At 39.4% G+C, this 23,191-nt stretch overlaps 1 protein-coding gene across 1 annotated transcript in view; it reads left to right on the forward strand.

The window, feature by feature from the left end:
- RPS6KA2 (ribosomal protein S6 kinase A2) overlaps positions 1-23,191 on the forward strand; it is a gene marked incomplete at both ends in the record, with an annotated part of 158,389 nt that overhangs the window by 85,345 nt on the left and 49,853 nt on the right. Inside the window, 5 exons of the mRNA XM_080616651.1 lie at positions 7,655-7,735; positions 8,533-8,612; positions 11,606-11,712; positions 16,583-16,620; positions 17,347-17,489. Coding sequence (XP_080472777.1) covers positions 7,655-7,735; positions 8,533-8,612; positions 11,606-11,712; positions 16,583-16,620; positions 17,347-17,489 — 449 coding nt within the window. The remainder of the gene's footprint in view (positions 1-7,654; positions 7,736-8,532; positions 8,613-11,605; positions 11,713-16,582; positions 16,621-17,346; positions 17,490-23,191) is intronic.

Below are 23,191 nucleotides of genomic sequence, written 5' to 3' on the forward strand. Positions count from 1 at the left end.
TAGTATATCCTTAAAACCCTGACAACTTCCATATGACTTTTATTTAGTAGCATTAGACTTCATCAATCTGTCCTTTAACTCTCCTTGTTGGAAAATTGAGCAGAGGTACTTCAGAGGGATGTTGCCAGATTTAATTACCTTTTTTAAACATGTAGAGAGAATAATTAATAGAATAATGAATAGGTGATAAATAATGTAAATGGAAGTTCAATATTAAAAGCTTAAGATTAATTTAGAGATATCTGTCATTCCAAATCTCAACATTGAAGTGTCCAAGCTACTTGAAAAAAGCCCAACCAACCAACCAAACAACAGCAACAAAACAAAACAAGCCTTTGATTTCTTTAAAGCCAAATGTGTTGTTTCATGTAAAAGGGGGAAAAAAAAGGGGGGGTGGGGAAGATAAATGACCTCTTCCAGACCCTGGCCTCCTAAAAATCGTTATGCATTCGTATTGATTTTCCAGAGTGCCTTTCTACAAAGGAGTGTCTCCAGCTCTGTGAATCTGTTTTTTCCCCTTGCCACAGCAGTGCTAGGCTGAGTGGTAAAGCTCTGTTTTTAAAGGCTCTTTCCCCATCTCTATAACATTGCATATCTGGGGGTCAGAGGATCTTTCTTCCAGAAAAATAACCCTCATGAAATTATCTGCATTTTGAAAGGAATGTGAAAAAAAAAGCAACCCATGTGACATTATTGGTAGACTTCTATATTCAGATGTCAACAGGACACTTTTCTCCTTTGTACATTGTAATAATGCTCACTGATAAGGTACAAGATGAAAAGCTGCTCTTTAGATTTGTGTATAATGCTGCGTGAAGCAGAAACACAGTAATGAAAATAGTATTTCCAAGCAGAACCATTGAAGCCAGATTATGATCCTTTTTGGAAAGCCGGTGTTTCTCCATTTCTTGGGTAATTAGTCACCACACAAGTACTTTGTCTTCCAGACGTACACAGTGTGGATTTGAAATTAGAATGTATCTTTCTGCTTTTGTGTATAACAGCCAGCATTAAAAACAGATGAAAATAACAAAAATAGAATTGAAAAGGATGCTGCACATAGTTTTATGTCTATATTTCTTTCTATATCATTCATATGTTCCAGTGCTACACGAAGAATTTGAAATTGAGTTGTATATTCCTGAGCCTGAGTCATATTTTGCTTTTGTTCCACTCAAGGCAGCATGCTGAGCTTTTGGGAAGCAAGGAAGATAATGGATGAAATTTAAATCTGTCATTTTATTCACTGATTTATTTCTCCTGCTACCAGTATTTGTTGATGGTGATTTAATTAAGTTGACTTAGTTTCTAGCTCCCCCTGTTCTTGCTTTGTTAATTAATTAGTGTTCCGCTTCTGGCTGAGCAGTGACATTTCTTATCAAAAGGTCATTTTGAAAGATAAGGATTGGCAAATGATTTGTAATCAATAATGCTTTTTGCCAAACACCTCTAAGCAGATTGTGAAACTGATGTTACTTTCTGTGTGCATCTTCCTGCAGGAGCAGCTTTCTGTAAGTGGCAGTTGCTGGTGTCAGGTGTGCAGGGATTTTTCTCTTCCCTGGTGTTGTAGGTCAGGGGATTAAGCAGCGCTTTGGGTAGAATTGTCAAAAAGGACAAAATGCCATAAGGACAAGTCAGTGAGGCTCCAAACCCATCATCCTTGATGGATCTTTCTCTACAAAGAACTTTTGAAGAGGAAAGCAGTAAATGGAAAATGGTATTGGTCATGGGAAAACTCAATGTAAAGTGTCTAACCAGTGTAGTGTGGGACAGATGAAACGAGCGGGATTTCATCCTAGGCAGGAGGGAAGACCCCCTCCTACTGCCACCCACCATCACTGGTGGCCTCCCCAGCAAAAGGTGCCTGTAAGGTTCCAGGCTGGTCGTGGGGCTGGCCGTAGCCATGCTGAGGATAGAAGTGCCCACATGGTGACTATCTGTGGTGCTACTGAGCCCTCTAGGTGTCCCAGAAGCTGATTTCTGCTGGCAAAAGGCAGGTATTAAAAAGTAAGTGTAGCCTCATAATGCAAAAGCTACTGAAGTCAGTTTCTTCACATTTGATTTTCTATTCCAGTGGAGACTAATAAGCGAGTGCACTCAAAATTTGCATCTTCCTTTTCGTTTCCCCTTCCCAAGTTAAACAAGCTGGAAGAGGCAGTGCAGAGGCAAATGGGGTCCATAAGGCAGAAGACAAGTGCAAACCAACTTTGGCTGCCCCACGTGTCCATGGCTTTCAAACAGGTTCTTATGCAGGCTAAGGTAAACTTTGAGAAACCTTCAGTCCCAACAGAAGCTTGTCAGGAAAAGTTTTAAGGAACAAAAGGAGATTTGCTAAATTTGATGGTTTTGAGGTCAGCATCTTTTGTATTTGTGACTAGGAGCGGAAAGTATATCTTATGTGTTCATATTTGTGCAACAATTCGTGCAGCCTACACAAACTTCCTCTAGAACAAGTGTTTCTCAAAGAAACTTCATGACTAATTTACAGTTTGTAAACAAAAACGATTTCATTTTTATTTGACACTTGAAACTGAAATGTAATCTTCAGAAACTGACACCAATTTGAATTTGGTGCATGTATTAGCCTGTATGAAGCTGTAGTTTAAACCCTCATGCCTTGTAACACCAAACCTATACCCAGAACCAAAACTGCACTGCAAGTCATATTAAAAATTATATTTCTGGAAGTAGAAACATCAACTTTTATTCCAGGTAAGTCTGAAGACAGAGGAAAGACCAGCAAAGTATTACACACAAATTTAGAAGATAGCTTCATGATAATTTTCTCCTGGTAGAACTAAGAAATATTTTGTGCAGCAGTGAGAGGGTTGTATTATATAAAAATATTTGGAAGTTATTCTTTGACCAAGCAGATCTCAGGAGCAATACTCTGGCTACACTGAAACCAGTGGCTGGATGGTGTTTAAGTTAACAGAGCTGTGACTTCAGTTCCGCTATCCAGTCACTAGATTATGTGACAAGTTACTTTCCCCTGAGAGTGAATCAACTATAAATTTGAATCATTATTACAGAGGACAAGTGAGTGTCTCTTCTATAAACTCCCCCTGTACAGCTCCTGTAAGCCACGGTTTCACTACTTAAGGTTCTCATTGGTTTGGCTTGACATCCTGCTGAACTGATATGATGTCACTCCATGTACCTCAAAGAATGTCTTTAGATCATCATTACTCGACAAACAGCATACACAGCTAGAGATGCACTGACTCATGGTTTTCAAGTGAGACATAAGGACAATAAGTTCAGTGAAATTTGTATTTCAATATTTAAATCCCAGCCAAAGTTGATGTCATGACAGCTTCACAGGAAAGCAGGATTATGTTTTTATTTTTTTATTCAGAAAATATGTAGCTAGTCCATGATTGAAAAGGATTTCTTTTTTTTCCTCTCCTTGGAAGGTGCTAGGAATATACTTTTCACTTTTACCCTTTCCCTTCTGTACTTCATGGTTATTAAAACTAAAACAATTCAAAAAGTAAAAATTCATGCCTTAAGTAAAACCCTCTCCTTAAGCATTCAGTGTTAAATGAAGAAAGCAGTAACATCCTTCTCTTTGATGTTCAGAACTAGACAAGCAGAAGTGGATAAGCTCTATTTATTTGCATGTATCCTCAGCTACCTCCACTTCTCTTTCATACCACTTTAATACCTGGAAATGCGAACTGCTTTTATTTCAGGGTAGCAGGTCTTCCTCTGCTGTTACAGGCTGCACTTCTGGTCTCTTCTGTCTGGTGACACCAGGGTTTATTTCAGGGAGAGCTAATTTGTCCGAGATCATGCAAACAGTCTTCCTGGCTTTGTGCTCATTGCTCCAGGTTACGTTCCCTGCCTCTGTCTGATGTATAATTTAAAGATAAATGTCAAACCCCACCTTTCAAACCAAAATCAGTACTGGTAGAAAGAGTTTAGCTGGTGAGCACTATTTCCGATGAGCATCTTACTCATACAGATGAACATACGGTGTAAGCATTAGGTGCCCAAGCCACCTGCACTCCGCTGTTCGTGTTCGGTACTGGTGCCCCTGCAAGTGGTCAAAATGACGATGGGGAAACTGAGTTATTTGCACTTTCCTCTGTTCCTTTGGTGTACATCCCCAGACACTACCAAGGGGTGGGCAGAAGAAGAGGCCATTCTACAGCATTGGGCAGGTAACTGTGCTGGATGGTGCTGAACTGGGCTACTGAGCTCCAGTGCTGGTTTAGAAGTTCTGTGATAATACTATCAGAGAAAAGGGATTCACTCAGAAAGGAATCCATAGAAATAGGTCCTATTCAGAGACCCAGTTAGTTTAAATTTGAGTGGAGAAATTCATGATGATGTATGTTCACTGATCCCCAAACTAGACTAAGCAAAGACACAAGTTTGCTATGTCGTTGGCATAGAGGGTAAATATCTTCAGTGTACAGGCCTCATCATCCCTAGCACTGCAGCAGCTATTCAGACCCCGTCCATCTCTCCTCATGCTACTGGAAGAGTCCCTCCACAGCCACAATCTAGCAGGCTGAATAAGCAGCCAGAACTAATTCAGATCATGCTTGAGCAAATTAATTATCTGACTGCCAGGATGTAAGAACTGGAAGGGAGACTCCCTCAGTGGATCAGACTGACCACTGAATACTGGAAAAAAAATCTGTGAAGTGCAGGGGGGGCACTTTCCCACTCACCATAGCTGGAGTATGACAGAGGAGTCAAACTGAGCCAGACTTTCATGCTGTTTCAATGATATGTCAAAGTTTCATCTCTTCTTAAAATCTTTCCTGATGCATATCAGACCCACATTGCCCCAACCCTCAAAATACAGGCAGGCAGAAGAGCAGGGGAATTCCTATTTCTAGGTGTATCTAGAGTAAGAGAAAGTAAGTTTTCTGTCCTGCTATGACAGCATTAATAACAAATCAAAAAGGAGAAGGGATTTAACCTTGTGTGTTAATTAAGTATTACAATGGATGTGCACCATACAGTACAATAAGTAACTCTGACAGTGCTCTCTGGCATGTAAGCTGGTGCAAGCAGGTAGATACCTCTAGGGAGTCTACTTTGAAGGTTAAAATCAGGCATGGCCCAGGCATATGGAAGTAATAGAGTAAGAAAAGGACAGTAGGAGGAAGCAAGTCATTTTGTCTCTCCAAAGAGTATGATTAATAGTCCTTTTGGTGGTAGGACTGCTTAAAAGTCTGAGCCTATGTCCTGGGTTCAGCAGTAGCAGTCATTTTTCTCCTTCTTAGTAGCTGGTGCAGCGCTATGTTTTTGACTTTCGACCTGGGAACAGCTCTGATAACACCGATGTTTTTAGTTACTGCTCAGATGTTTAGCCTGACCAAGGACTTTGTGAGTCTCATGCTCTGCCGGGGAGGAGGGGAAGCCGGGAGAAAGCAGAGACAGGACCCCTGACCCAAACTAGCCAAAGAGGTATTCCATACCATAGCACGTCATGCCCAGGATGTAACTGAGAGTTACCTGGAAGGGCTAGATCACTGCTGGGTGGGGGCAAGGTACTGGTCAGTGGGTCGTGAGGTGTTGTATTCTCTGCCCTTGTTATTTCCTTTATCATTATTATTATTGGCGGTAGCAGTAGTGATTTGTGTTATACTTTAGTTACTAAACTGTTCTTATCTCAACCAGTGGGAGTTATATTCTTTTCAGTTCTCCTCCCCACCTCTCCGGGAGCAGGGGGAGGGAAAGAAGGGGGGGTGAGTGAGTGAACGAGCTGCCTGGTTGGGTTTAAACCACGACAACCTATATAGCTTCTGCCCTCAGAGCGTTTTAATCAGGCAGTATCTGATGTTGGAAGATGATCAGGGCAGGTCACCAACTCACATGCCAAGCTGCAATCCTGATTACAGGTTCCAATTATCTTTTTTGGCAGCCACTGTGAAGGTGGTGATTAGAGCAGCTTTGGAGGAGACTAGGTTCAGAGGGGTTACGGGGCCATGACTCTGGAGAATGAGGTGTCTTCTGTGATGACATGGCCTTTTCTTTAATGTCATTGTGCCTACTGAATGCATATGAGGAGAATGGTGGTGTGGCACCCTGACAGGTCCACGGCAGTGAGCAGGGCACATGGCATGTGGCTTCAATGAAGTGCCTGGCCACACAGATGTCTTTACTGATTCAGAAATTGAAATGATGGGAACAAGAGGACATGATGCCATTCTGCCAGCCTCTTCTCATGCCTGCATAGTGCAAGTGCAGAAAGGCATTTTGTTAGGCTATCTCACCAAGCTTAATGGGGAATGTCCCACGTAGAGTGTTCAGTAATGCCTACCTCTCCAACAAGAATTCCTACCTGGGACCATCACTGATCTACAGCATGAGAAATGCTCTGCTTTCACATAGGTGAGGCATTTTGTGAGAGCATTATGTGTTATTTTTCCTTGTGAGATAAGATTCTGAGATTCCCTTTGTTTTGTTTTTTATCTACAAGGTACCTTAGGTTCAATGAGCTACTAAAGCTTGTGTCACTACTGAACTAGGTAAAGCATCAAATTAGCAAGGAATCAAAGTGTCCCTCCACTCCTATTTAAGCCTGCAGATCAGCTGTTTTGGACCAATTCCTGTGCACCAATTTTTGAAGTACTGCAACAGAATATGTAGTTTCATTATGGCATGTTCATTACTTGGGTGCTGAGAGTACTCAGCTTCTCAGCAGCTCCACAACACGTGAAAGGCGATGACAGAATCTCACTTGAGATCTCAGGCTTTACCACCTGAAATAGTTGAATAGCAGTCCTTGTAGATGCTGTCAGCTTAAAAGGGTATTGGCATTGTGTAACACAGGAAAAGAAAATTTCAATGCTTTCATTATGGAATTAGTAAAATTCTGATTGACCGAAAAATTAATCTGTAAGATCAAGAGCTGATAATGGGGGAACTTGACTCATCCACAATGTCTGAACATTCTGTTAAAATGTTTTTGCTATGAAATCTTTAGTGTCAGTTTTGATTAGTTTGAACTCAGCTAACCCCATAAGTCTGTCTCTTACTCTCTTACTCCCTATTCATGTCAACCACAAAAAGTTTTTTTCTTATTGCTGGCAAAAGGTGATTTATCTCTATACATAAAAATACTTTTTTAATATTTTTAATGAGCCTCTTTATCACTTATTGTTTGGATGGTTTATTTGAAGCTTAAAATATTTATAGAAAGAAAATTTATGTAAATCACTTCCAGACAGTGCTATTTAGTGATATCTCATAAACGCTGCTAGCATCAGCACAATACAAAAATTGTATTGTAATTTCCACAAGGTTAACCAGATGAGCTCTGAGACTGGTACATTCTACTTAAATGACAAAGAGTTACTGATCTTATGTAGTTTTTATTTTCACATTAACTTTCTCTTCTGCAAAGCATAATCACTTTCCCATTGTTTGTAATGCTGTAGTCTTTTTAGTTAGGGCAGTTCTCTACAGAGGAAGATGTGATGCCTTCCTGAAGTGCTTACTCTTAGTACACAGACAAGACAGGCAGAAAGAGGGGGCACTAGAAAGTGATGTAATTTGTCAAAGGCCACACGATGAGCCATCAGCAAAGTGAGAAGCAGAATCCAGATCACTTGAACCTCATTCCAGTACCACACCTAGTGACCATTCTGAATCTTAATATGTCACTGTTCTTACTGTTCTTTTTTTATAGTTCGGGATCGGGTACGATCAAAAATGGAGAGAGATATTTTGGCAGAAGTGAATCATCCTTTCATAGTCAAGCTTCATTATGGTAACTATAATAAAATATAGTTCATGTTTGTTCTTCAATTGGTTGGGGAATTGTAACTAGATGTGTTACAATTTCGTACAGATACCCCCTGACTACTTATGACTGTCTCTAACAAAATCATAGAGGCTACCTGTGTGAAATTCTTCATTTTTGCTGAAGAATTTCAGTATAAGTAAATTTTAGCTATTCCTCCATTAAAATACATTTGTCATAAAGTCTGATGGGGTAGGTAGTGTTGGTGGGGTAGCTGGTGAGTATACACCTGCCGACCCCCTCACCTGCTGTCAGATATCACTTAGAAAGCTAGTGAATCTAAATAAAAACTGCTCTTAATAATCAGCACCAGTCCAAATTTGTGTATGTGTGTATATGAATGTGGTGTCTTGCTGGAGTTGCCTCCTTCTGCCTCCCCAGCTTCCCAAGGAGCCCCCTTATTACTGTAAAGGGTCTTCTGAGGACATTTTGATAGGCTCTCCTCTTGCACAAGCCTGGGAGCTTCTCTCTATGCCTAGCCCTTAGTGACTCCTGGTGCCTTGTGCAATATTAATTCATAGGTGCTTAGCATGGAAATTAGTATGTAAGTAATGTATTGTTGTCTCTCAACTGATACCATTTTTTCTCACAGCCTAAGCTTGATTGCTTAGTTCTATACAGAAATTAAATTTTCTGCTCTCAAACTGCTGAAATGACAGGGAAGCTAATGGCATGCATGATACACTGCTAGTCAACACGATTCATATTTTGGAGACCTTTATCATGATTCAAGCTTTCAACCTCTCCATCCTTTTCTAATGCAGCATTTCAAACAGAGGGAAAATTGTATCTAATACTAGATTTCCTGCGGGGAGGGGACCTTTTCACAAGACTCTCCAAAGAGGTAAGCCAATAAACTTTTAACTTAGAAATGAAAGACTGTCCTGGATTTCTAGAACTTTGATTAACTTGATGTGAATATTCCTGCAATATATATGTAATAGAATGTTATCATCTTGCATCTTTAAGAAGGTTCATAATAATTGTATTTGAACTATGCCATAGGTAATGCAGCAGATAGCATTTAAGCATCACTGTTGCAGAAAACTGTACCGCTAATAAGCCATCCCCATAGCAAAATAGCTCCAGACTCATTGCTTGCAAAATATGTCTTGCATGTGATGAGAAGCAGTCTGAGAAATCAATCCCCAATACATTTTGCCCTGGAGATAGGGACAAAACCACTGGAAAAACACAACTGCCAGCAGAAAGGAGAGAGGGCTGTAGGCTAGGGCTGACCCCTCCAGCAAGGATGCTAACACCAGAGTGTCAGCCAGTGAGCAGCAGAGTAGCTGTCTCCTGCAGCAGCTGCTGGAAGCAGGTTAGAGGCCACACACCATGCTGGCAGGGGCTTGAAGGCTGACTGTCACAGCCCTCACCTGCTCTCCTCCTGCCTGCCTGGGGACAGCTGCTGCTTCCATCACCTCCCTCCGCTCCCATGCCTTCCGTGTCCTCTGCAACTCCTGCCTCTGGAGGTGCTGCTGCTGGAGAAAGAGGCAGCTAGAAAACAGTCCAAACTTGAGTCTTGCTAATACCTTAAGAAAGCAGCAGTCGTAGGGCTTCTAGGTTCATTTAGCACTTGCCTTTGTCTGCAAATGCCTCTGTCTGCATTGCTTGAAGCAGCACATCCTCCTGCACTTAGCCTCAGAGAGGGCCCTGTAGGCAGTACAGAAGGCTCCAGGGAGGATGCCTGCCACCCTGAGGCTTGGTTGTGCCTCAGCGTTCTCTGTCTCTAACATGATGTCCGCAGCGCTTGGTCTCTTTCTAGGGTGTGGAGGCGGTGGTGCAAGCAGCCACCTAACACACAATCTTTACAGATAAGGTAGGGACCTTTCAAATGCCATCTCAAGGGGCAGCTATGTTAGCTCTCCTTGATTTGTGGAGTTACTGGTGGGCTAAAAAAGGTGTGAAACAGTGCTTTTATTCAAAAGTTCCCTGACTTTTTTTTCCCACATCTTATTCCTGGTTTGGGGACATGCTGCAGGCTACTGTGTGCACCACAGCTTGGGGAGGATCCCAAGTATTCGCTTTCAAGGCTTGTTGCTAATGCAAGCAGGCATTAGCAACAGGTTTATTACACTGCCAAGTAATGATACTCAGTACAAGGTAGCAGTTGTTTTTTAACAGGAGGAAAAAGATTACCAAACTTGAAAATATCCTTGTGCTATTTTGTCATGAAATCAGGCTTTGTTAACAAGGCAGCATGCTGTCTTAGCAAGGGCCTTTCCTGTTTCATGGAAGAAGTGACTCTTACCTACAGAGGGCAGTTACCTGTTCTGCACAGTCGGAAAACTTGAAAGTGAAAGAGAACAGCTGAGATTTTGTACTCCTTTAAAATTTCACATTTTTCCCAAAGCTTTTCTGATGTAATGCACCAAGTTCTCTGCTTTATACTATGAATAATGAGTCCTCTTAACTTTACAGTCCTTTTACATCTTTTTTCAGTGATTGCAGCTCATGTTGTGTACCTATACTTTGCAGCTGTTTAGTGTGAAGGTATTGCAAGGGAAAAAAATATGGGAAAACATGTTCTGCTTGAAATTTGTTACGTATGGTATTGATTTCAGTGGACTTTCAATCGGATCCCATATACTACAGCATTGTCTCTCTCCTGCTTTTTTTTTTCTAAGACAGATGTCTTTACCTAGATGTATCTGTATAGATTAGATTTCCCCTGATTCTGTTGATTTCACTTCTTGCCTATGTTTATTTTGAACCTTATGAATAATTCAAATTTATTTTGATAATTAATGCAATTTTTACATTCAGACCAATTAAATTTTTAGTCAGAGGTTTTGCTGGTGTATCCTTTTCCTTTCTAGCCTTTGGAGTGATAGACTTAATTAAATAATGTGACATCTGTTCTCTGAATACTCTCTTTTTGCTCTCAACCCTCTGCAGCTTCTCAGAGCATTCAAGACCAGCTACTTAATTTTAAAAACAAGCTCAGCAACTTCTACGGTAGATATTTAAGTTTACATGACATGTAAATTTGTATTGAGCTGACTCATTTTACTTCTGTCATGCACAGTATTCACACTTGTGTATCAAATATACCAGCTTCTCTTTCTTCATTATTATCGTTTTACGTATTGAAATTTAATTAAAGAGAACATCTGGGATATAATGAAAATTGAACCAAAGGGGTTTCTTGCCATCTGAGTTTTTCTGAGCTTGGTGTTTTCTCAATTACAGAAGTTTCTTACCACCTAAACCAGAGCTTTCAGTGTTAGGAGTATCCGTACCTGCTATAGAAAGGAAAGCTGCCCTCAGTTTAGACCTCATCAGGTTCTGAATGTTATACAGTGCAGCACTGATTAGGTCATCTGCACTGAGATTCCTTGAACTCTCAATACATGGGTTTTTAAATCCATCTCTGAGTCTCTTCATGCTTAGATTTGGAAGCATTTCACTTCCTGAAGGGGTTACACATTTCATACGAATTTGTTAGCCAAATGACAAGATTTTAGCAAATTAAGAGATGTGAAAGAAATGAGAGCTGCGATGAATGGATTGAATTTTGCCATTCATTTCCAAAGGCTTCGGAGTTACAACCATGTTCATGTTATTACAACATGATGTCATGTAAACAGATAAAACAAATGAATGAGAGCAGCATGTTTTAAGGAACAGAAGCACTCAACAGATTACGTTTTGTTTCATAAGGAGAGTCTGGTAAGAACTGTTAATGTGAGCTCAGACAAATTGTGGAAAATTGAACCTGAGACAATGGTCCTTCCTGCATTCCTGAGTTAGATAATTCCTTCTCCATGACATTTAATGCAAGCCAGCCCACCACTGTCCAGTAAATAGATGTGTTCTCTTCCTTCTCTCTAGGTGATGTTTACAGAAGAGGATGTCAAGTTCTACTTAGCTGAGCTGGCCTTGGCATTAGACCATCTCCATGGTCTTGGAATTATTTACAGGGATCTAAAACCAGAAAAGTAAGTTAATAAGAAAGAGTGAACCAAAACACACATATGTGAGCTTTTAGGTCATTTCTGCTCCTTGTTGCATGAGTAAGTCAGAAGGTGCCAAAGGTTTTGCCTTCCTTCTTATACGTAACATTCTACTTGAAGACCCTCACCATGAGCAGTAGGGTCTTCCTGTCATGTCATTTTAGCATCAGGCAAAATATTTTGACTGTGCTCCAGTGTGATTGGACCTCTGTGTGCCTGGCCTTCAGTTTAGTGAATTATCTCAGCATGTCATTCAGATCTCTGTGCCTTTGACTTCACTGCCACTGTTCTCCATTTGCAGCATTTAATTTGGCCTTCCCCTTGCTTTGGTATAATGCACTCAAAGCAACTGCGCTTCCAGCTCATCCAAAATGTGTCATGGCGCCATTCAGTTTTATTGTAGCCATTGCTAAATGAGCATCTCTGAAAACTAGTGTGCATATTAGCTCATGAGACACGTGATAATTGGCATTTTAAAACCACTTCATTATTAACATTAATGATCCAAAATATTTTCCCAATAATTCTTCTCCCTTATATTTGCAGCTGTTTTCTACTCCTAATGTGCTGTTATGGAGCATTTTTCTTTCTCTGATTTATTTGCAGTACATCAGTAGACTAAATGACACTCTCAGTGCTATCACTCGGAGTGATGTGATACTGTTTTTATTTCATGCCGCTTGCCTGGTTCTTTGCCTGCGTCTTCTGTGTCAGCTCAAATAAAAAAGGCTACAGCATTTCAAAGTTACCAGCCTTTTTAATGTAATGATTGCTGTCATTTAAAAAAGATGACCACTGAGGGCAGTGTGTTTGGCTGTTGCTCACACTTCCAAAGTTTAACAGCAGAGCAGCCTTTTCCTTCTGTGACATGAAATTCAAAAATACGCAGCTCTTTCTTTGAAATGGAGTGCTATTGATTTCATGCTCATGGATAAAGAAAGAGACCAAAAATGATGGAAGGTGGACTTTGTAGGTGAGAATTTGAAGGGGAGGAGATTTATCTGCAGTACAGTACTATCTGATTTAAACTTTAAATCCAACTGTATGTTTTGGTTGCAAAAATAATAGTAGTAGTACTATATGAATTCATATAGATGTATGTAGTGAGAGTCCTTTGGGCTCTAGACCCTTTCGCAGGTAACCGAAATTCCCCGTCTTGTTTATGCAACAAAAACTGAAAAAGAGAGTCTTTGGCAAATACAGGAAGTCATCCTGCAGATTAAACAACTGGAGGGAGAAAGGTGCCAGTTCACTACTAGTATGAAAGGCAGGTAAGGAGCAGTCAGTCACACTATAGCTGCCACTGCCACATGCTGCTTTATTGTCTGCCAGCAGCTCTTCAGTTTCAACTTCATTCTGAATTGCTTTTTTTTTTCAGTCAGCGTCAACAAACATGTACGTGATAGAATAACTCCAATTATAGGTTTTCAGCTTCAAACTTTGTTTCTAGTGAGCATTAGTCTGAATCATGCAATACTTTTTTTTTCTGGAGTTAGGTGAAGCTGTTTTTCAAGCTAACCTGTGATATATGAAGCTGCTATTAGAAGGTATCTAAATAAGAGCCTGTATATTCAACTATAAGTCACAGTGCTGTTTCATTTATAGGCAAATGCCGTAATTTTTTGCTTTAGGAGAAGTTAGAAACCAAGGAGAAAAATAAGTGTGTGTCAAAACTCTTCACTGTGTTTGAGATACTGAAAATCTGATTTTTAGCGTTCTTAGAATTGAGTGTCACTTTCTGTTTCAAAGCACATCTTTCACTGACTTCAGTTGCAAGTGAGAGCACTTAAAATTTCTTCAGACCAAGCTGCAGTGCCTCAAATCAGGGATCAGTGAATTGAGAAATTAGAGCTCACCCAAGAAAGGAAGGTGACATTGATTTGCCATTGTTACATTGAAGCATGTTGAAGAGGAACATACTCTAGGTTTAGAGTTGAAAAGGAACAAATGGAATCCAGCTGTCTGGGCATTTGTGTCTGAGACCAGCTAGCTGTCTCCCTCAGTCTGCTACTTAGCTAAAATCCATGAGTATTACCTGTTCTTTCTCTGGAAGAAAACAAAAACTATCATCATGTAACTAAATTACATTTATACAGTGAGATCACTGTGTAAAGTTAAGGTGGCAGCCCTTATTCTTATATTTCCTGACTTCTGAATATATGGTTTATGGTCTTTGATGTACAGTTAAATAGATACCAGTGATGCGGTTGAATCTGGATAAAATTTCCGTAGTATAAAATTAGTTTACATGAATATAACAGTTGTACAGGAAAGGGAGTGACTCAGACTGGTAAGCTCAAGTTTGTACCTGGGGATAAATCAAGTAATCTATTTGATTGAAAAGCATATCTTTCAAAAATAGGTTTATAAATGCAAAGTCTGTGTGTAGTCATGCTTAAGACAGCAGGTCAGGAAACGTAGTTTGAAGATTTGTGGGATGATCCTGAGGCTAAAATGTTGTTGTTGTTTTGAAACAAAGAACTGGTTGGCAATGACAGTATCCTGTATAAACCTTAAACTAAACAAATAAAATGGAAAAATATTATAGTGAGAGGATATCACTCAATGGGATTACATTTAAGCTTTAAAAGTAGTCTACTACTTACAGTTTTTATAATCTCAAAATTTGGTTTAGAGGAAAGATTCTTCTCAAGCCTAAATCACATTAACAACTTCTATTTTTTTCCCTTCTGCAAAATAATATTAGTTTATTTCAGATTAGTTGATCCTGCAAACCATAGCTAAAGTAATTGTCACAATAGAACTTCTACTACAGGCAGTGTGGGATAAAAAGGAATTGTAAAACAATAAAGGTAAAAAGAGAAGACAATGTGATCGGATAATGTTTGTTTCTACAGTCAAAGGAAAACTATTTGTCTGTTGTAATTTGGATGCTTAGAAGCAGGTACATTGTTCTTTGCTTCTTAATGTCACTCTAAGCTGATTTAGTGCAACAGTTATCTACTCACTGCTAGCATATTATTTTGTTTTACATGAAATGTAATTTTCAGTTCATAATTGTAACGTTATATGTGTTGGCAGATGGTAAACGTGGAAACACCCAGCTGTCCAAAGGGTGCTGCCAGGGGCCACAGGGGAAATTGCAGGCAGCTGAGGGCACTGTATGAGGGTGATTAGGGAACATGAGACAGGGGAGGGATATATGTATATAGGGGATGTAGGATAAACACCCTTAGGAAACCAGGACCCATTTATGTTGTTGCTCATGCAAACATTGAGTGTGAGAAAGACTGTTGTACGCTGCTGGCTGACAACCTAAAACCGTATTATCCATCTGATAGCTGTGCTCCATACCTTTAGTGAGGGTAAGGTATGAACACTCTGATGATGGTAAAGGTATGAAAAAGCATGTATTGTATACATAGAAAAGCAGCCTGAATTTTCAGTAGGAAACCTATATCCTAAGGTCATTTCCAACCCTAACTATTCTATGATTCTATGAAATATAAAAACAGTGCTTCTGGGGAAAACCCCACAACCGTTGAACTGCATTGTTATTCATAGGGGCTTTCCAGGTGTGGGGCAAAATGTTGGGTTATTTCTGTGAGCTGTACTGTCCCTTGCTGTTTTTCCAGAGCCAGGTCTGTGGAGTTCATACGTTCAAGCTCATCTCCACACTGACAGGTGTTTTATTCTGCTCTTTTCTGGAGCACAAGCCTCTTGCTTATGGATTGCAATCACAGTAGTAAATTTAAACATGCCTGTTATAGGCTAGTACTTCAAGAACTCTGGAGAGAAAGAATAGAAGTAAAGATGCTTTTATCAAAAAGAAATAGCTTTAATTATAGAACACGTAGTAGTGACTCAGCTGCTGGCCTTTGTTTGATGAATTACACAATAACCGTATGTTCTAAATGCACAAATGAATGACAGAAGATCATCTCTTTTCAATTATGTTTCAGTACAGAGACAGCCTTTCATGAAAGTATAGCCCAATGTGTTTGGTTCACTTCTGTCATATTTTCTTCTTGAATAATTGGATTAAAGTGACTCTCTAAGAGAAGAGGAATATAAAAATAGCTGACACCTCGCTAGACCATTTTGAAAAGAGAAATATACTAAATCTAACTAGAACTGAAGAAACACCACCCTCATTACTGTTGGTATTTATAGGCAGAAAAATTACCCCCCAAACAATCATAATTTTTCAGTTTCAGTGTTCGCTCTTGTTTCAATAAAAACTGGCAATGTTTTTGTGAACTACAGTAATTTCTCTTAGAGAAATGTTGGAGTGTCTTTGAGGGAATAAAATGTGTTCGCAGGTGGCAAACATGAGAACTCTTGAACTTAGCTTCCAGGCTGAATTTTCATTTATGCTTCCAGGCAGAATAAGTTAACAGGAGCTGAGATCCATGCAGTTAGGCTGTGACTAGTCATTGTGCTCTATGATCACTTTTATTACTTCAGCATGAACCTAACTACCTGTGCCGTTAATTTTAGTTCCAGCGAGTCCAAGCAATTATTTGTGTACTTACCTTTATTATTATAAGAACAGAAAACCTGCAGCTCCTTCTCCTGCTAGAAGCAGATATTCTGCAGCTGTGTGCTTTGAACACTCTGTTCATTCTGAGCTCAGCTTGCATGCCTGCCCTGAGCATGCTATGGATTAAGGAGTCTCCCCATGCAACTGCCGCAGGCCACGCATGCTTCAGACATAAGATTAGACAGACCTTTGAGCATAATTTTTCTTTCTGGAGGCATATAATCCACTGAGGGTTTGTTTACACATGCATTTGAGTCTTGCGTATTTCCTTATCTGTTTTAAGCGTGTTCTATTCATGTTTGTTAGCTGCACTCTGTGCCTGCCTAATGAATGAATTTCTTTGCTTTACAGCATTCTGCTTGATGAAGAGGGCCACATTAAGATAACAGGTATGTGAGGAAAAACTTCATGTCTATAAGCTGATTTTTTTTCTGCAGTATGTTCGATGCATCTTAGTCTTTGCTTGGAGAGAGTTTCCTTACAAGAATTCAGAAGACAAAAGAGTTTGAGTGTTGGACTTCTCTGGCAATTTGTCAAGCACCTGTACTGCATTGCACATGGAGAACATAGTGTTTTCTTGGTAAGATTGTACTCTTGAAGCATGCAGGCTTGCCTGCTTACCACTGTGGATGGAAGGATGCTTCAATATGTCTGCTTACTCCAGATTAAATTATCTGAATTGTAGCTGTGCAGAGGATACCTGGAAAGGCATCCCTTTGACACCCTGGCCATCCTTTTCACTAGCGTCCACCTGGGATTGTTATTTCTAATGCTTTGGTTATCTAAGCAAAATCCTTACCAGCATTATCTTCACCAAATCTGAACTGTGTATCTCTGCTTATTTAAAGTCTCTCTTCTGCTCTGGGCCAGAATCTCATTCTGAGCAGAGAAAATGATAAACCTACTTTCAGGATGTATTAAAATGCCACCCAGGCACTCTGTATCAGCCCAGCTTCAGCACACACACGTCTGTGGCCTTTCTGCACACAGAGAGTGCTTCGTTGGCTACTTGGTGTGATTTGTTTGAGCAGTTTAAGTGAGCAAAAGCTTAAATTGTCATTCTTATAGGCCTGACAAGTCTTTTTTTTTTTTTTTTTTTGTTTCAATTTATTCAGATTTTGGTCTAAGTAAAGAAGCCATTGACCATGACAAGAGAGCATACTCATTCTGTGGGACAATAGAGTACATGGCCCCGGAGGTGGTCAACCGACGAGGACACACACAGAGTGCTGACTGGTGGTCTTTCGGCGTACTCATGGTAGTGAAAAAGTTGTGTTTATTTGTTGGAGAGGTGGCTGTAGGACTGATCAGATACCTCAGATAAAAAGTACTGCTTTCAGCAATTAAGGGTTGATAGAAAAGGCAAATGATTGCCTGGTCATTTTAGTTGCACCAGCGATAGCTAACCAGCTGCTCCTGGGAGTAAATAAGGTAGCATTTGGCCCCAGATTCTCTCTCTTCTTTCTTACAGTCCTTTGCTGTCTCAGTTGGTTACCATGAGCCATAAATATTTCTACTGCACAGAAAAAGGGTAGGGCAAGCTCAGAAGAACACAAGCATTTCAGAAGAAACACCCACCGAGTTGCCAACCTGGTTCCTATTAGGAAACAATTTCCCAAACAGCAATTTTCAGATTTTAGAGAATTTTCAGATTTTCAGATGTTAGAGAAACTCAGAAATTTGCTCTTTTCTTCTACAAAATATAAATTTAAAGGGCCATATTTTAGACAGCACTCCAAATGTTTCACAGGACCTCAGTGGTTCTTTTGCCATTCATCTGTCTTCTTCACATCAGCATTGATGACTCTTGCAGCACTAATAAGAGTCAAGTAATTTTTGAACAAGTAGTGGGTCTCCTGTAGTCTTATTAGTTGGTGGGAAACTGTAGCTAACAAACCTCTCTTTTCTCCTGGTTAGACAAACAAATACATACAAGCACCATGGCATCCTGCTTTCTTCTTCTGTACTATTTTGCTATGTCTTGATTATGACTAGTTTGGGGTGTTTGCTTTTGTCCTCAGTGCATGCTGAAGCTGGTTTTAAAGTTATGTAGAAACAGACACAATTGTATCAACTGGCACAGAGGAATAGCTAGGAATCCATCTTTTTCTTACATGTCTTTACATTGGATTAACTATACTAAAGTTGCAATTTTTCCCCACTGTTGCTTAACCTTTATGAGTCCTGCAAGATGTTCTGGAGGTAGTTTAAATGGAATCAGTATGAGAAACTGTGCTAATTCATTCTTTATGCATGAAAACTCAATGAAAATTTAGTTAAAATGCAGTATGAATTTACAAAGAATATCAGTCATGCTAGATTAATCTGGTATTTTATTTGATGAGATAGCCATCTTTTTCAAAACAAAGTAAATGAAGTGGATCTCTTGTGTCTTTGTTATAGTATAGTATTTGATACAGTTTTGCAGGGGAATTTAATTAGTACCTATACCATCTATGAACACATCACAGGGAAAAACACCACAAAGAGAAAGGAGCTGTTTCAGCTCCTTGCTGCTTAAGAAATGAGACCCTGGAAAACACTTCCTAAGAAGAGTTCAGCAAGAGATACCTTACTACAGTGGAGCTGCTTGGCTAATGAGAAGAACCCAATAACATCCTCGTGAGTGCCGTAGTACTGGACGCTGGGATGAAGTGTCAGGAGAGTTTTTCAGAGGGGTTTGAGCTCTCCTCAAGCCAGCCATCTAAAATCAGTTGTTTGGCCGCTAACCTGGTCCCTCCTACACCCATTCAGCCTGTTCAGAGTGTGCTGCCATTGTTGCTGAGGAGGACAAACAGAAGATCAAGAAGCTGGTTTGTGACACAGTGATTTTTTCAAAGCTATATGACTGCTTTAGGTTTTTTGAAGCAGTTATTCCCAGAGTTGTTTTATCAAGCATAGCACTGTCTCTTGAGCTTAGACACTGTGCATTTATTACTCTTACAAGGATATTCAGATAACACAGGTGCTGCTGCTCTCTCCCTAAGTGTACAAGCTGCAGGTCTACCCAAATGTTCAATGCGAGGCCACCAACAGGCACTGCCGCTGTGGCTCATATTCCACCTCACCATGGCTCCCCTGCAGAACCAGGGTGGAAGCATAAATTAATGTAGCAATGTGCTCTTTGAATACAGCTCCATTTCATGTCATATGGAAGCTATTGGAGGTAGCTATATATTACCCTACATACCCCAATCCATAGAGTATATTTAAATTTTGTTAATCAAAAGTAGACAACTGGTGCCACCAAAGGAAATAAGGATAGGAAGCAATGTGAAAACTAATGAAAATTTGGGGTGGGGAGGGCCTGAATCACTGATCTAGCTGGTTAAAACAGTTAAACTAAGTTAAATATTTAGCAGTTAATTACAATTAAATATTGAAATTTATTACTTGAATTTAAAAGTGGAACATCCTTATCTTCTATGGCCACAAATCCATTTGTGGATGCTCAGCACTTCTGAACCCTATGTGTTTATTCAGGAAAATCAATAGGTTATGTCTTATATAATAAACATATCCCAAACCTCTTTTATTTGTATTATTATTATGTATTATATATTACATATATCAGTATATATTATATATGATATATTATATATATTATATATTATATATAATATAATAAAATATATATGTTTTATTATATATAATACATTATGTATATATTATGTTTAGTTTTGGAGGACAGCTGTGCCTTCTCACTATCTGTCTCCAGTTAAATGACGGTGTATTTGGTGTATAGACTGTTTTTCTCTCACCTGCTAATGATTTCAGCCCCTTCTCCTTTGTTTTTTTGCTAGAGTTTCTTTTTCTCCATCTCTTTTCACCCCCTCCCACAGGGATATAATGTATCAGAATTAGAAAAGATCAGAATCCATATAAAAGGAGATGAGTTAAAGTGAAAGCTTTTTAACTGTAAGCTGATGCTTTAAGCCTTTGAATGCTACCAGACATCTTAGAGAAAAATAGCTCTAATCAGTTCAATCTTTTTTCCTTTTTAACAATTAACTGGTTGGGACAGAAAGGAAGTATTTCCATACACTAAAGTGTGGGAGGATTTTGCAATGCTGTCTTTCACTCTGCTAATTTCTCCTTGTTTTTCTTGGTCTGTCACTTGTATGTTCTATTAGGGATGCTTTTTTTTTGCCAGTCTGAAAAACTGAAGAGAATTAAATGGTATCCAAATGAATTATTGGCATTTCTCTCTAAGTAATTTGCAGTATGAAATGTACAAAGAAAATGTACCAGTTGGTGAAATATGCATAGATTCAAATGAAGTGAATGTGATAGAGTAATTTTCATACCTAAAATTTTGATTACAAGAGGGAATGTATTAGATAGATAGTGTTAAAATGGCCTGGAAACTAGACATCAGATCAGAAGAACAACCAAACACTCTCTTGTCTGGTCTGTTGTGTGAAGAGACATTAATGCTACGGTGTGAAGTTAGGTTGTGCTAGTGGGTCTTTGCCAACCTGCATTAACTAGGGCACAGGCTAAAATCAAACCAAATGATCTTTGAAGGCAACCTGAAGTGTGGCATTTTGTGATTATTAGTATCAAAGCAAACTTGTCTGAAAAAGACTAAATTCTGGTCTTGACTTATCAATTATGTTATGAATTATTTTATTAATTATTATGCACTAAAACTATTATATACTCTATTCATTTGCTGGTAGCTTAATATGTGTCAGCAGGTATAGTTATACAAATCTTGAAATTCACCCTTTCCAAGTATTCCGGAAGACAGTACCTGCCTCTCATTTAAGATGTGGTGATGACTGCTGGGACCCACGTAAAATGTTGTGCTGGTGATTTTATGTGGTTTATCAAGACCAGGCAGGTTTCATTTTCTACCTCCCTGCAGCTTACTCATTGCATTGGAGACTGTGGATAGGAAATATTTTATAAAAGCTTTGGATCAAAAGATCTGCATGAGTAAGCGATCAACTTAAATTTTCAGAAAGCTGTGTACATGACTAATACCTTTTCAGCTGTGCTGCAAGACTCTTGATGCCCGCACTACTATCTCTGAAGCCCACATAAACTGGTCTGCACAATATGAAATGCGTATGTATAACATAATATAACAGGTCTCTTGCAAGACCTCCCAAAGCCATGGTTCTATAGTTCATCATAACAGGTGATTTACCAGGCCACAGATCTCATGGAAGTTGAGTCTGTTTCAGTTTGGAAAGAAAACATTGTACACTTTTGAGAGCCATGTGAGGAGAAGGGAATGTAATTAAAGGAGTGTGATGACTCGGTAGGTAGTCCCAAATAAGAAGAAATGTGTTTATACTTGTCAGCAATGTAGTGAATGTGTAAGTAGTGCCTTTCTTGCTGAATACTGGTGCAGAATGGAGGTCAAGGTTGGAGGGAAGCACAGCCTTCTAAAGTACTAGCTAATAGAAAGTGGCCCTCCAGAATACCCAGGAAGCAAAATCATTGTAAGGCAAGGAGCAAACAGATGGTTTATACAGATGGGGAAGAGGGGAGGGTGAAAACTGAGTCTCCTAGCAAAACTATATGGTCTGCTTTAATAACCAAAAATACTACAGTGTTTCTTCACACCTAGGCTCAGCTCCTCTTCAACCTGCTGTGACACATCCAACTTGCTGTTAACACCCTTGCACATAAATACGGAGTTCTTTGCATGTTTAGGTTTAGCGAGATTTTTGATTTTTTGCAAAAATAAGCAGGAAAACAGGTTGTTGTGCAGTAAAGTGGTATCTTTAACTGATGAGATTAATTATTTTAATGTAATTTTTGTTTCAGTCTTGTTCTTTCGTTTTAACCTACAACAGATTTAATCAGGTCTGCAGTTGAGAAACCAATGCTTGCTTTCAGCTGCTCCTTAGTTGAGTTCCTTGAAGTAAAAAGCTCTGGTATATTTAACTCATGCAGCCGCCTTTCACTTTATATATTGATGTTTAGTGCATTTCTTCTGAATCTGAATTAATCTCAGCATTAGACCTGTGTAATTGTAGACATGAGGTAACAAAGTGCTAGCCATTAAAGCAGCACAGTAAATATTCCCTCAGCCTCCAGAGCTGTCATTTCCCCTGCTCTCTCTTGCAACATAAATTTCTGTTTTCATTCCTTCTTTCCCTTTTGGACACTGTATCTGAATTTCTTGCCTTCAGGTTTCTTGGCCTCTTGCAGCCACAGTGCATTTACACGTCTTTCTGTGATATCGTGGAGGGTGGGAACTACAGTCATCTTTTCCCATGTAGTCACTGACCGAACAGCAGCTTATATCTGTATCATCTGTATCATCTACATCAGCACCCTCAAGCCCATTTCTGCAAAAATAAAGAAGCTGTAGCAGTCATTGCTAGTGCTGTTAAATTAGATCTATTATGACAAAGTAACATGAGTAAGTGTAAGTGAACATTGGGTACTTACCCTGACTGAAAATTCTTAATAAATCATGAGGAGGGATTGATGCAATACATACCACTTCTGCTGCTGCCCTGGCAAGCAATGTTCTCTGCTCCTCATCCCCAGTATATCTGAACACTTACAACTAAGTGGAATTAACCTTAAGACTAAGGTTGTAGTAGGTCAGAATTGCTTTGAAAATGGTGCTTGAGCTCTAGTGTCATTTAGGCAGTTTCTAAAATTCTCCCCCATTATGTTTCTCTCTAGAAGGTGAGCTGATTTCCTCCAGCTCTCCCAGGCAACACTTCGACTCTCCTAGACCAAGCAGGAGTTAATACATTTGTATTTTTCAAATTTTGTTTATACTTGTTAGCCATACACACTCTTAAAAGTGGTTTGCTTTTTTTTTTCCTTATATCTACCATGTGCTTTATTGCCTGAAGGTAATTTGTTACTAATGCAGATTAATTCTTCAATTAGTTTTAGTCAATTAGTTATGTGGTTTCTAAACTTCTGCCTTCATCCCCAAAATAGCGTAACAGTTTCACAGTTACAGGGGTTTTTTATGTTTTC

The sequence above is a fragment of the Psittacula echo genome, assembly GCF_963264785.1.
Source record: "Psittacula echo genome assembly, chromosome: 4".
Lineage (NCBI taxonomy): Eukaryota > Metazoa > Chordata > Aves > Psittaciformes > Psittacidae > Psittacula > Psittacula echo.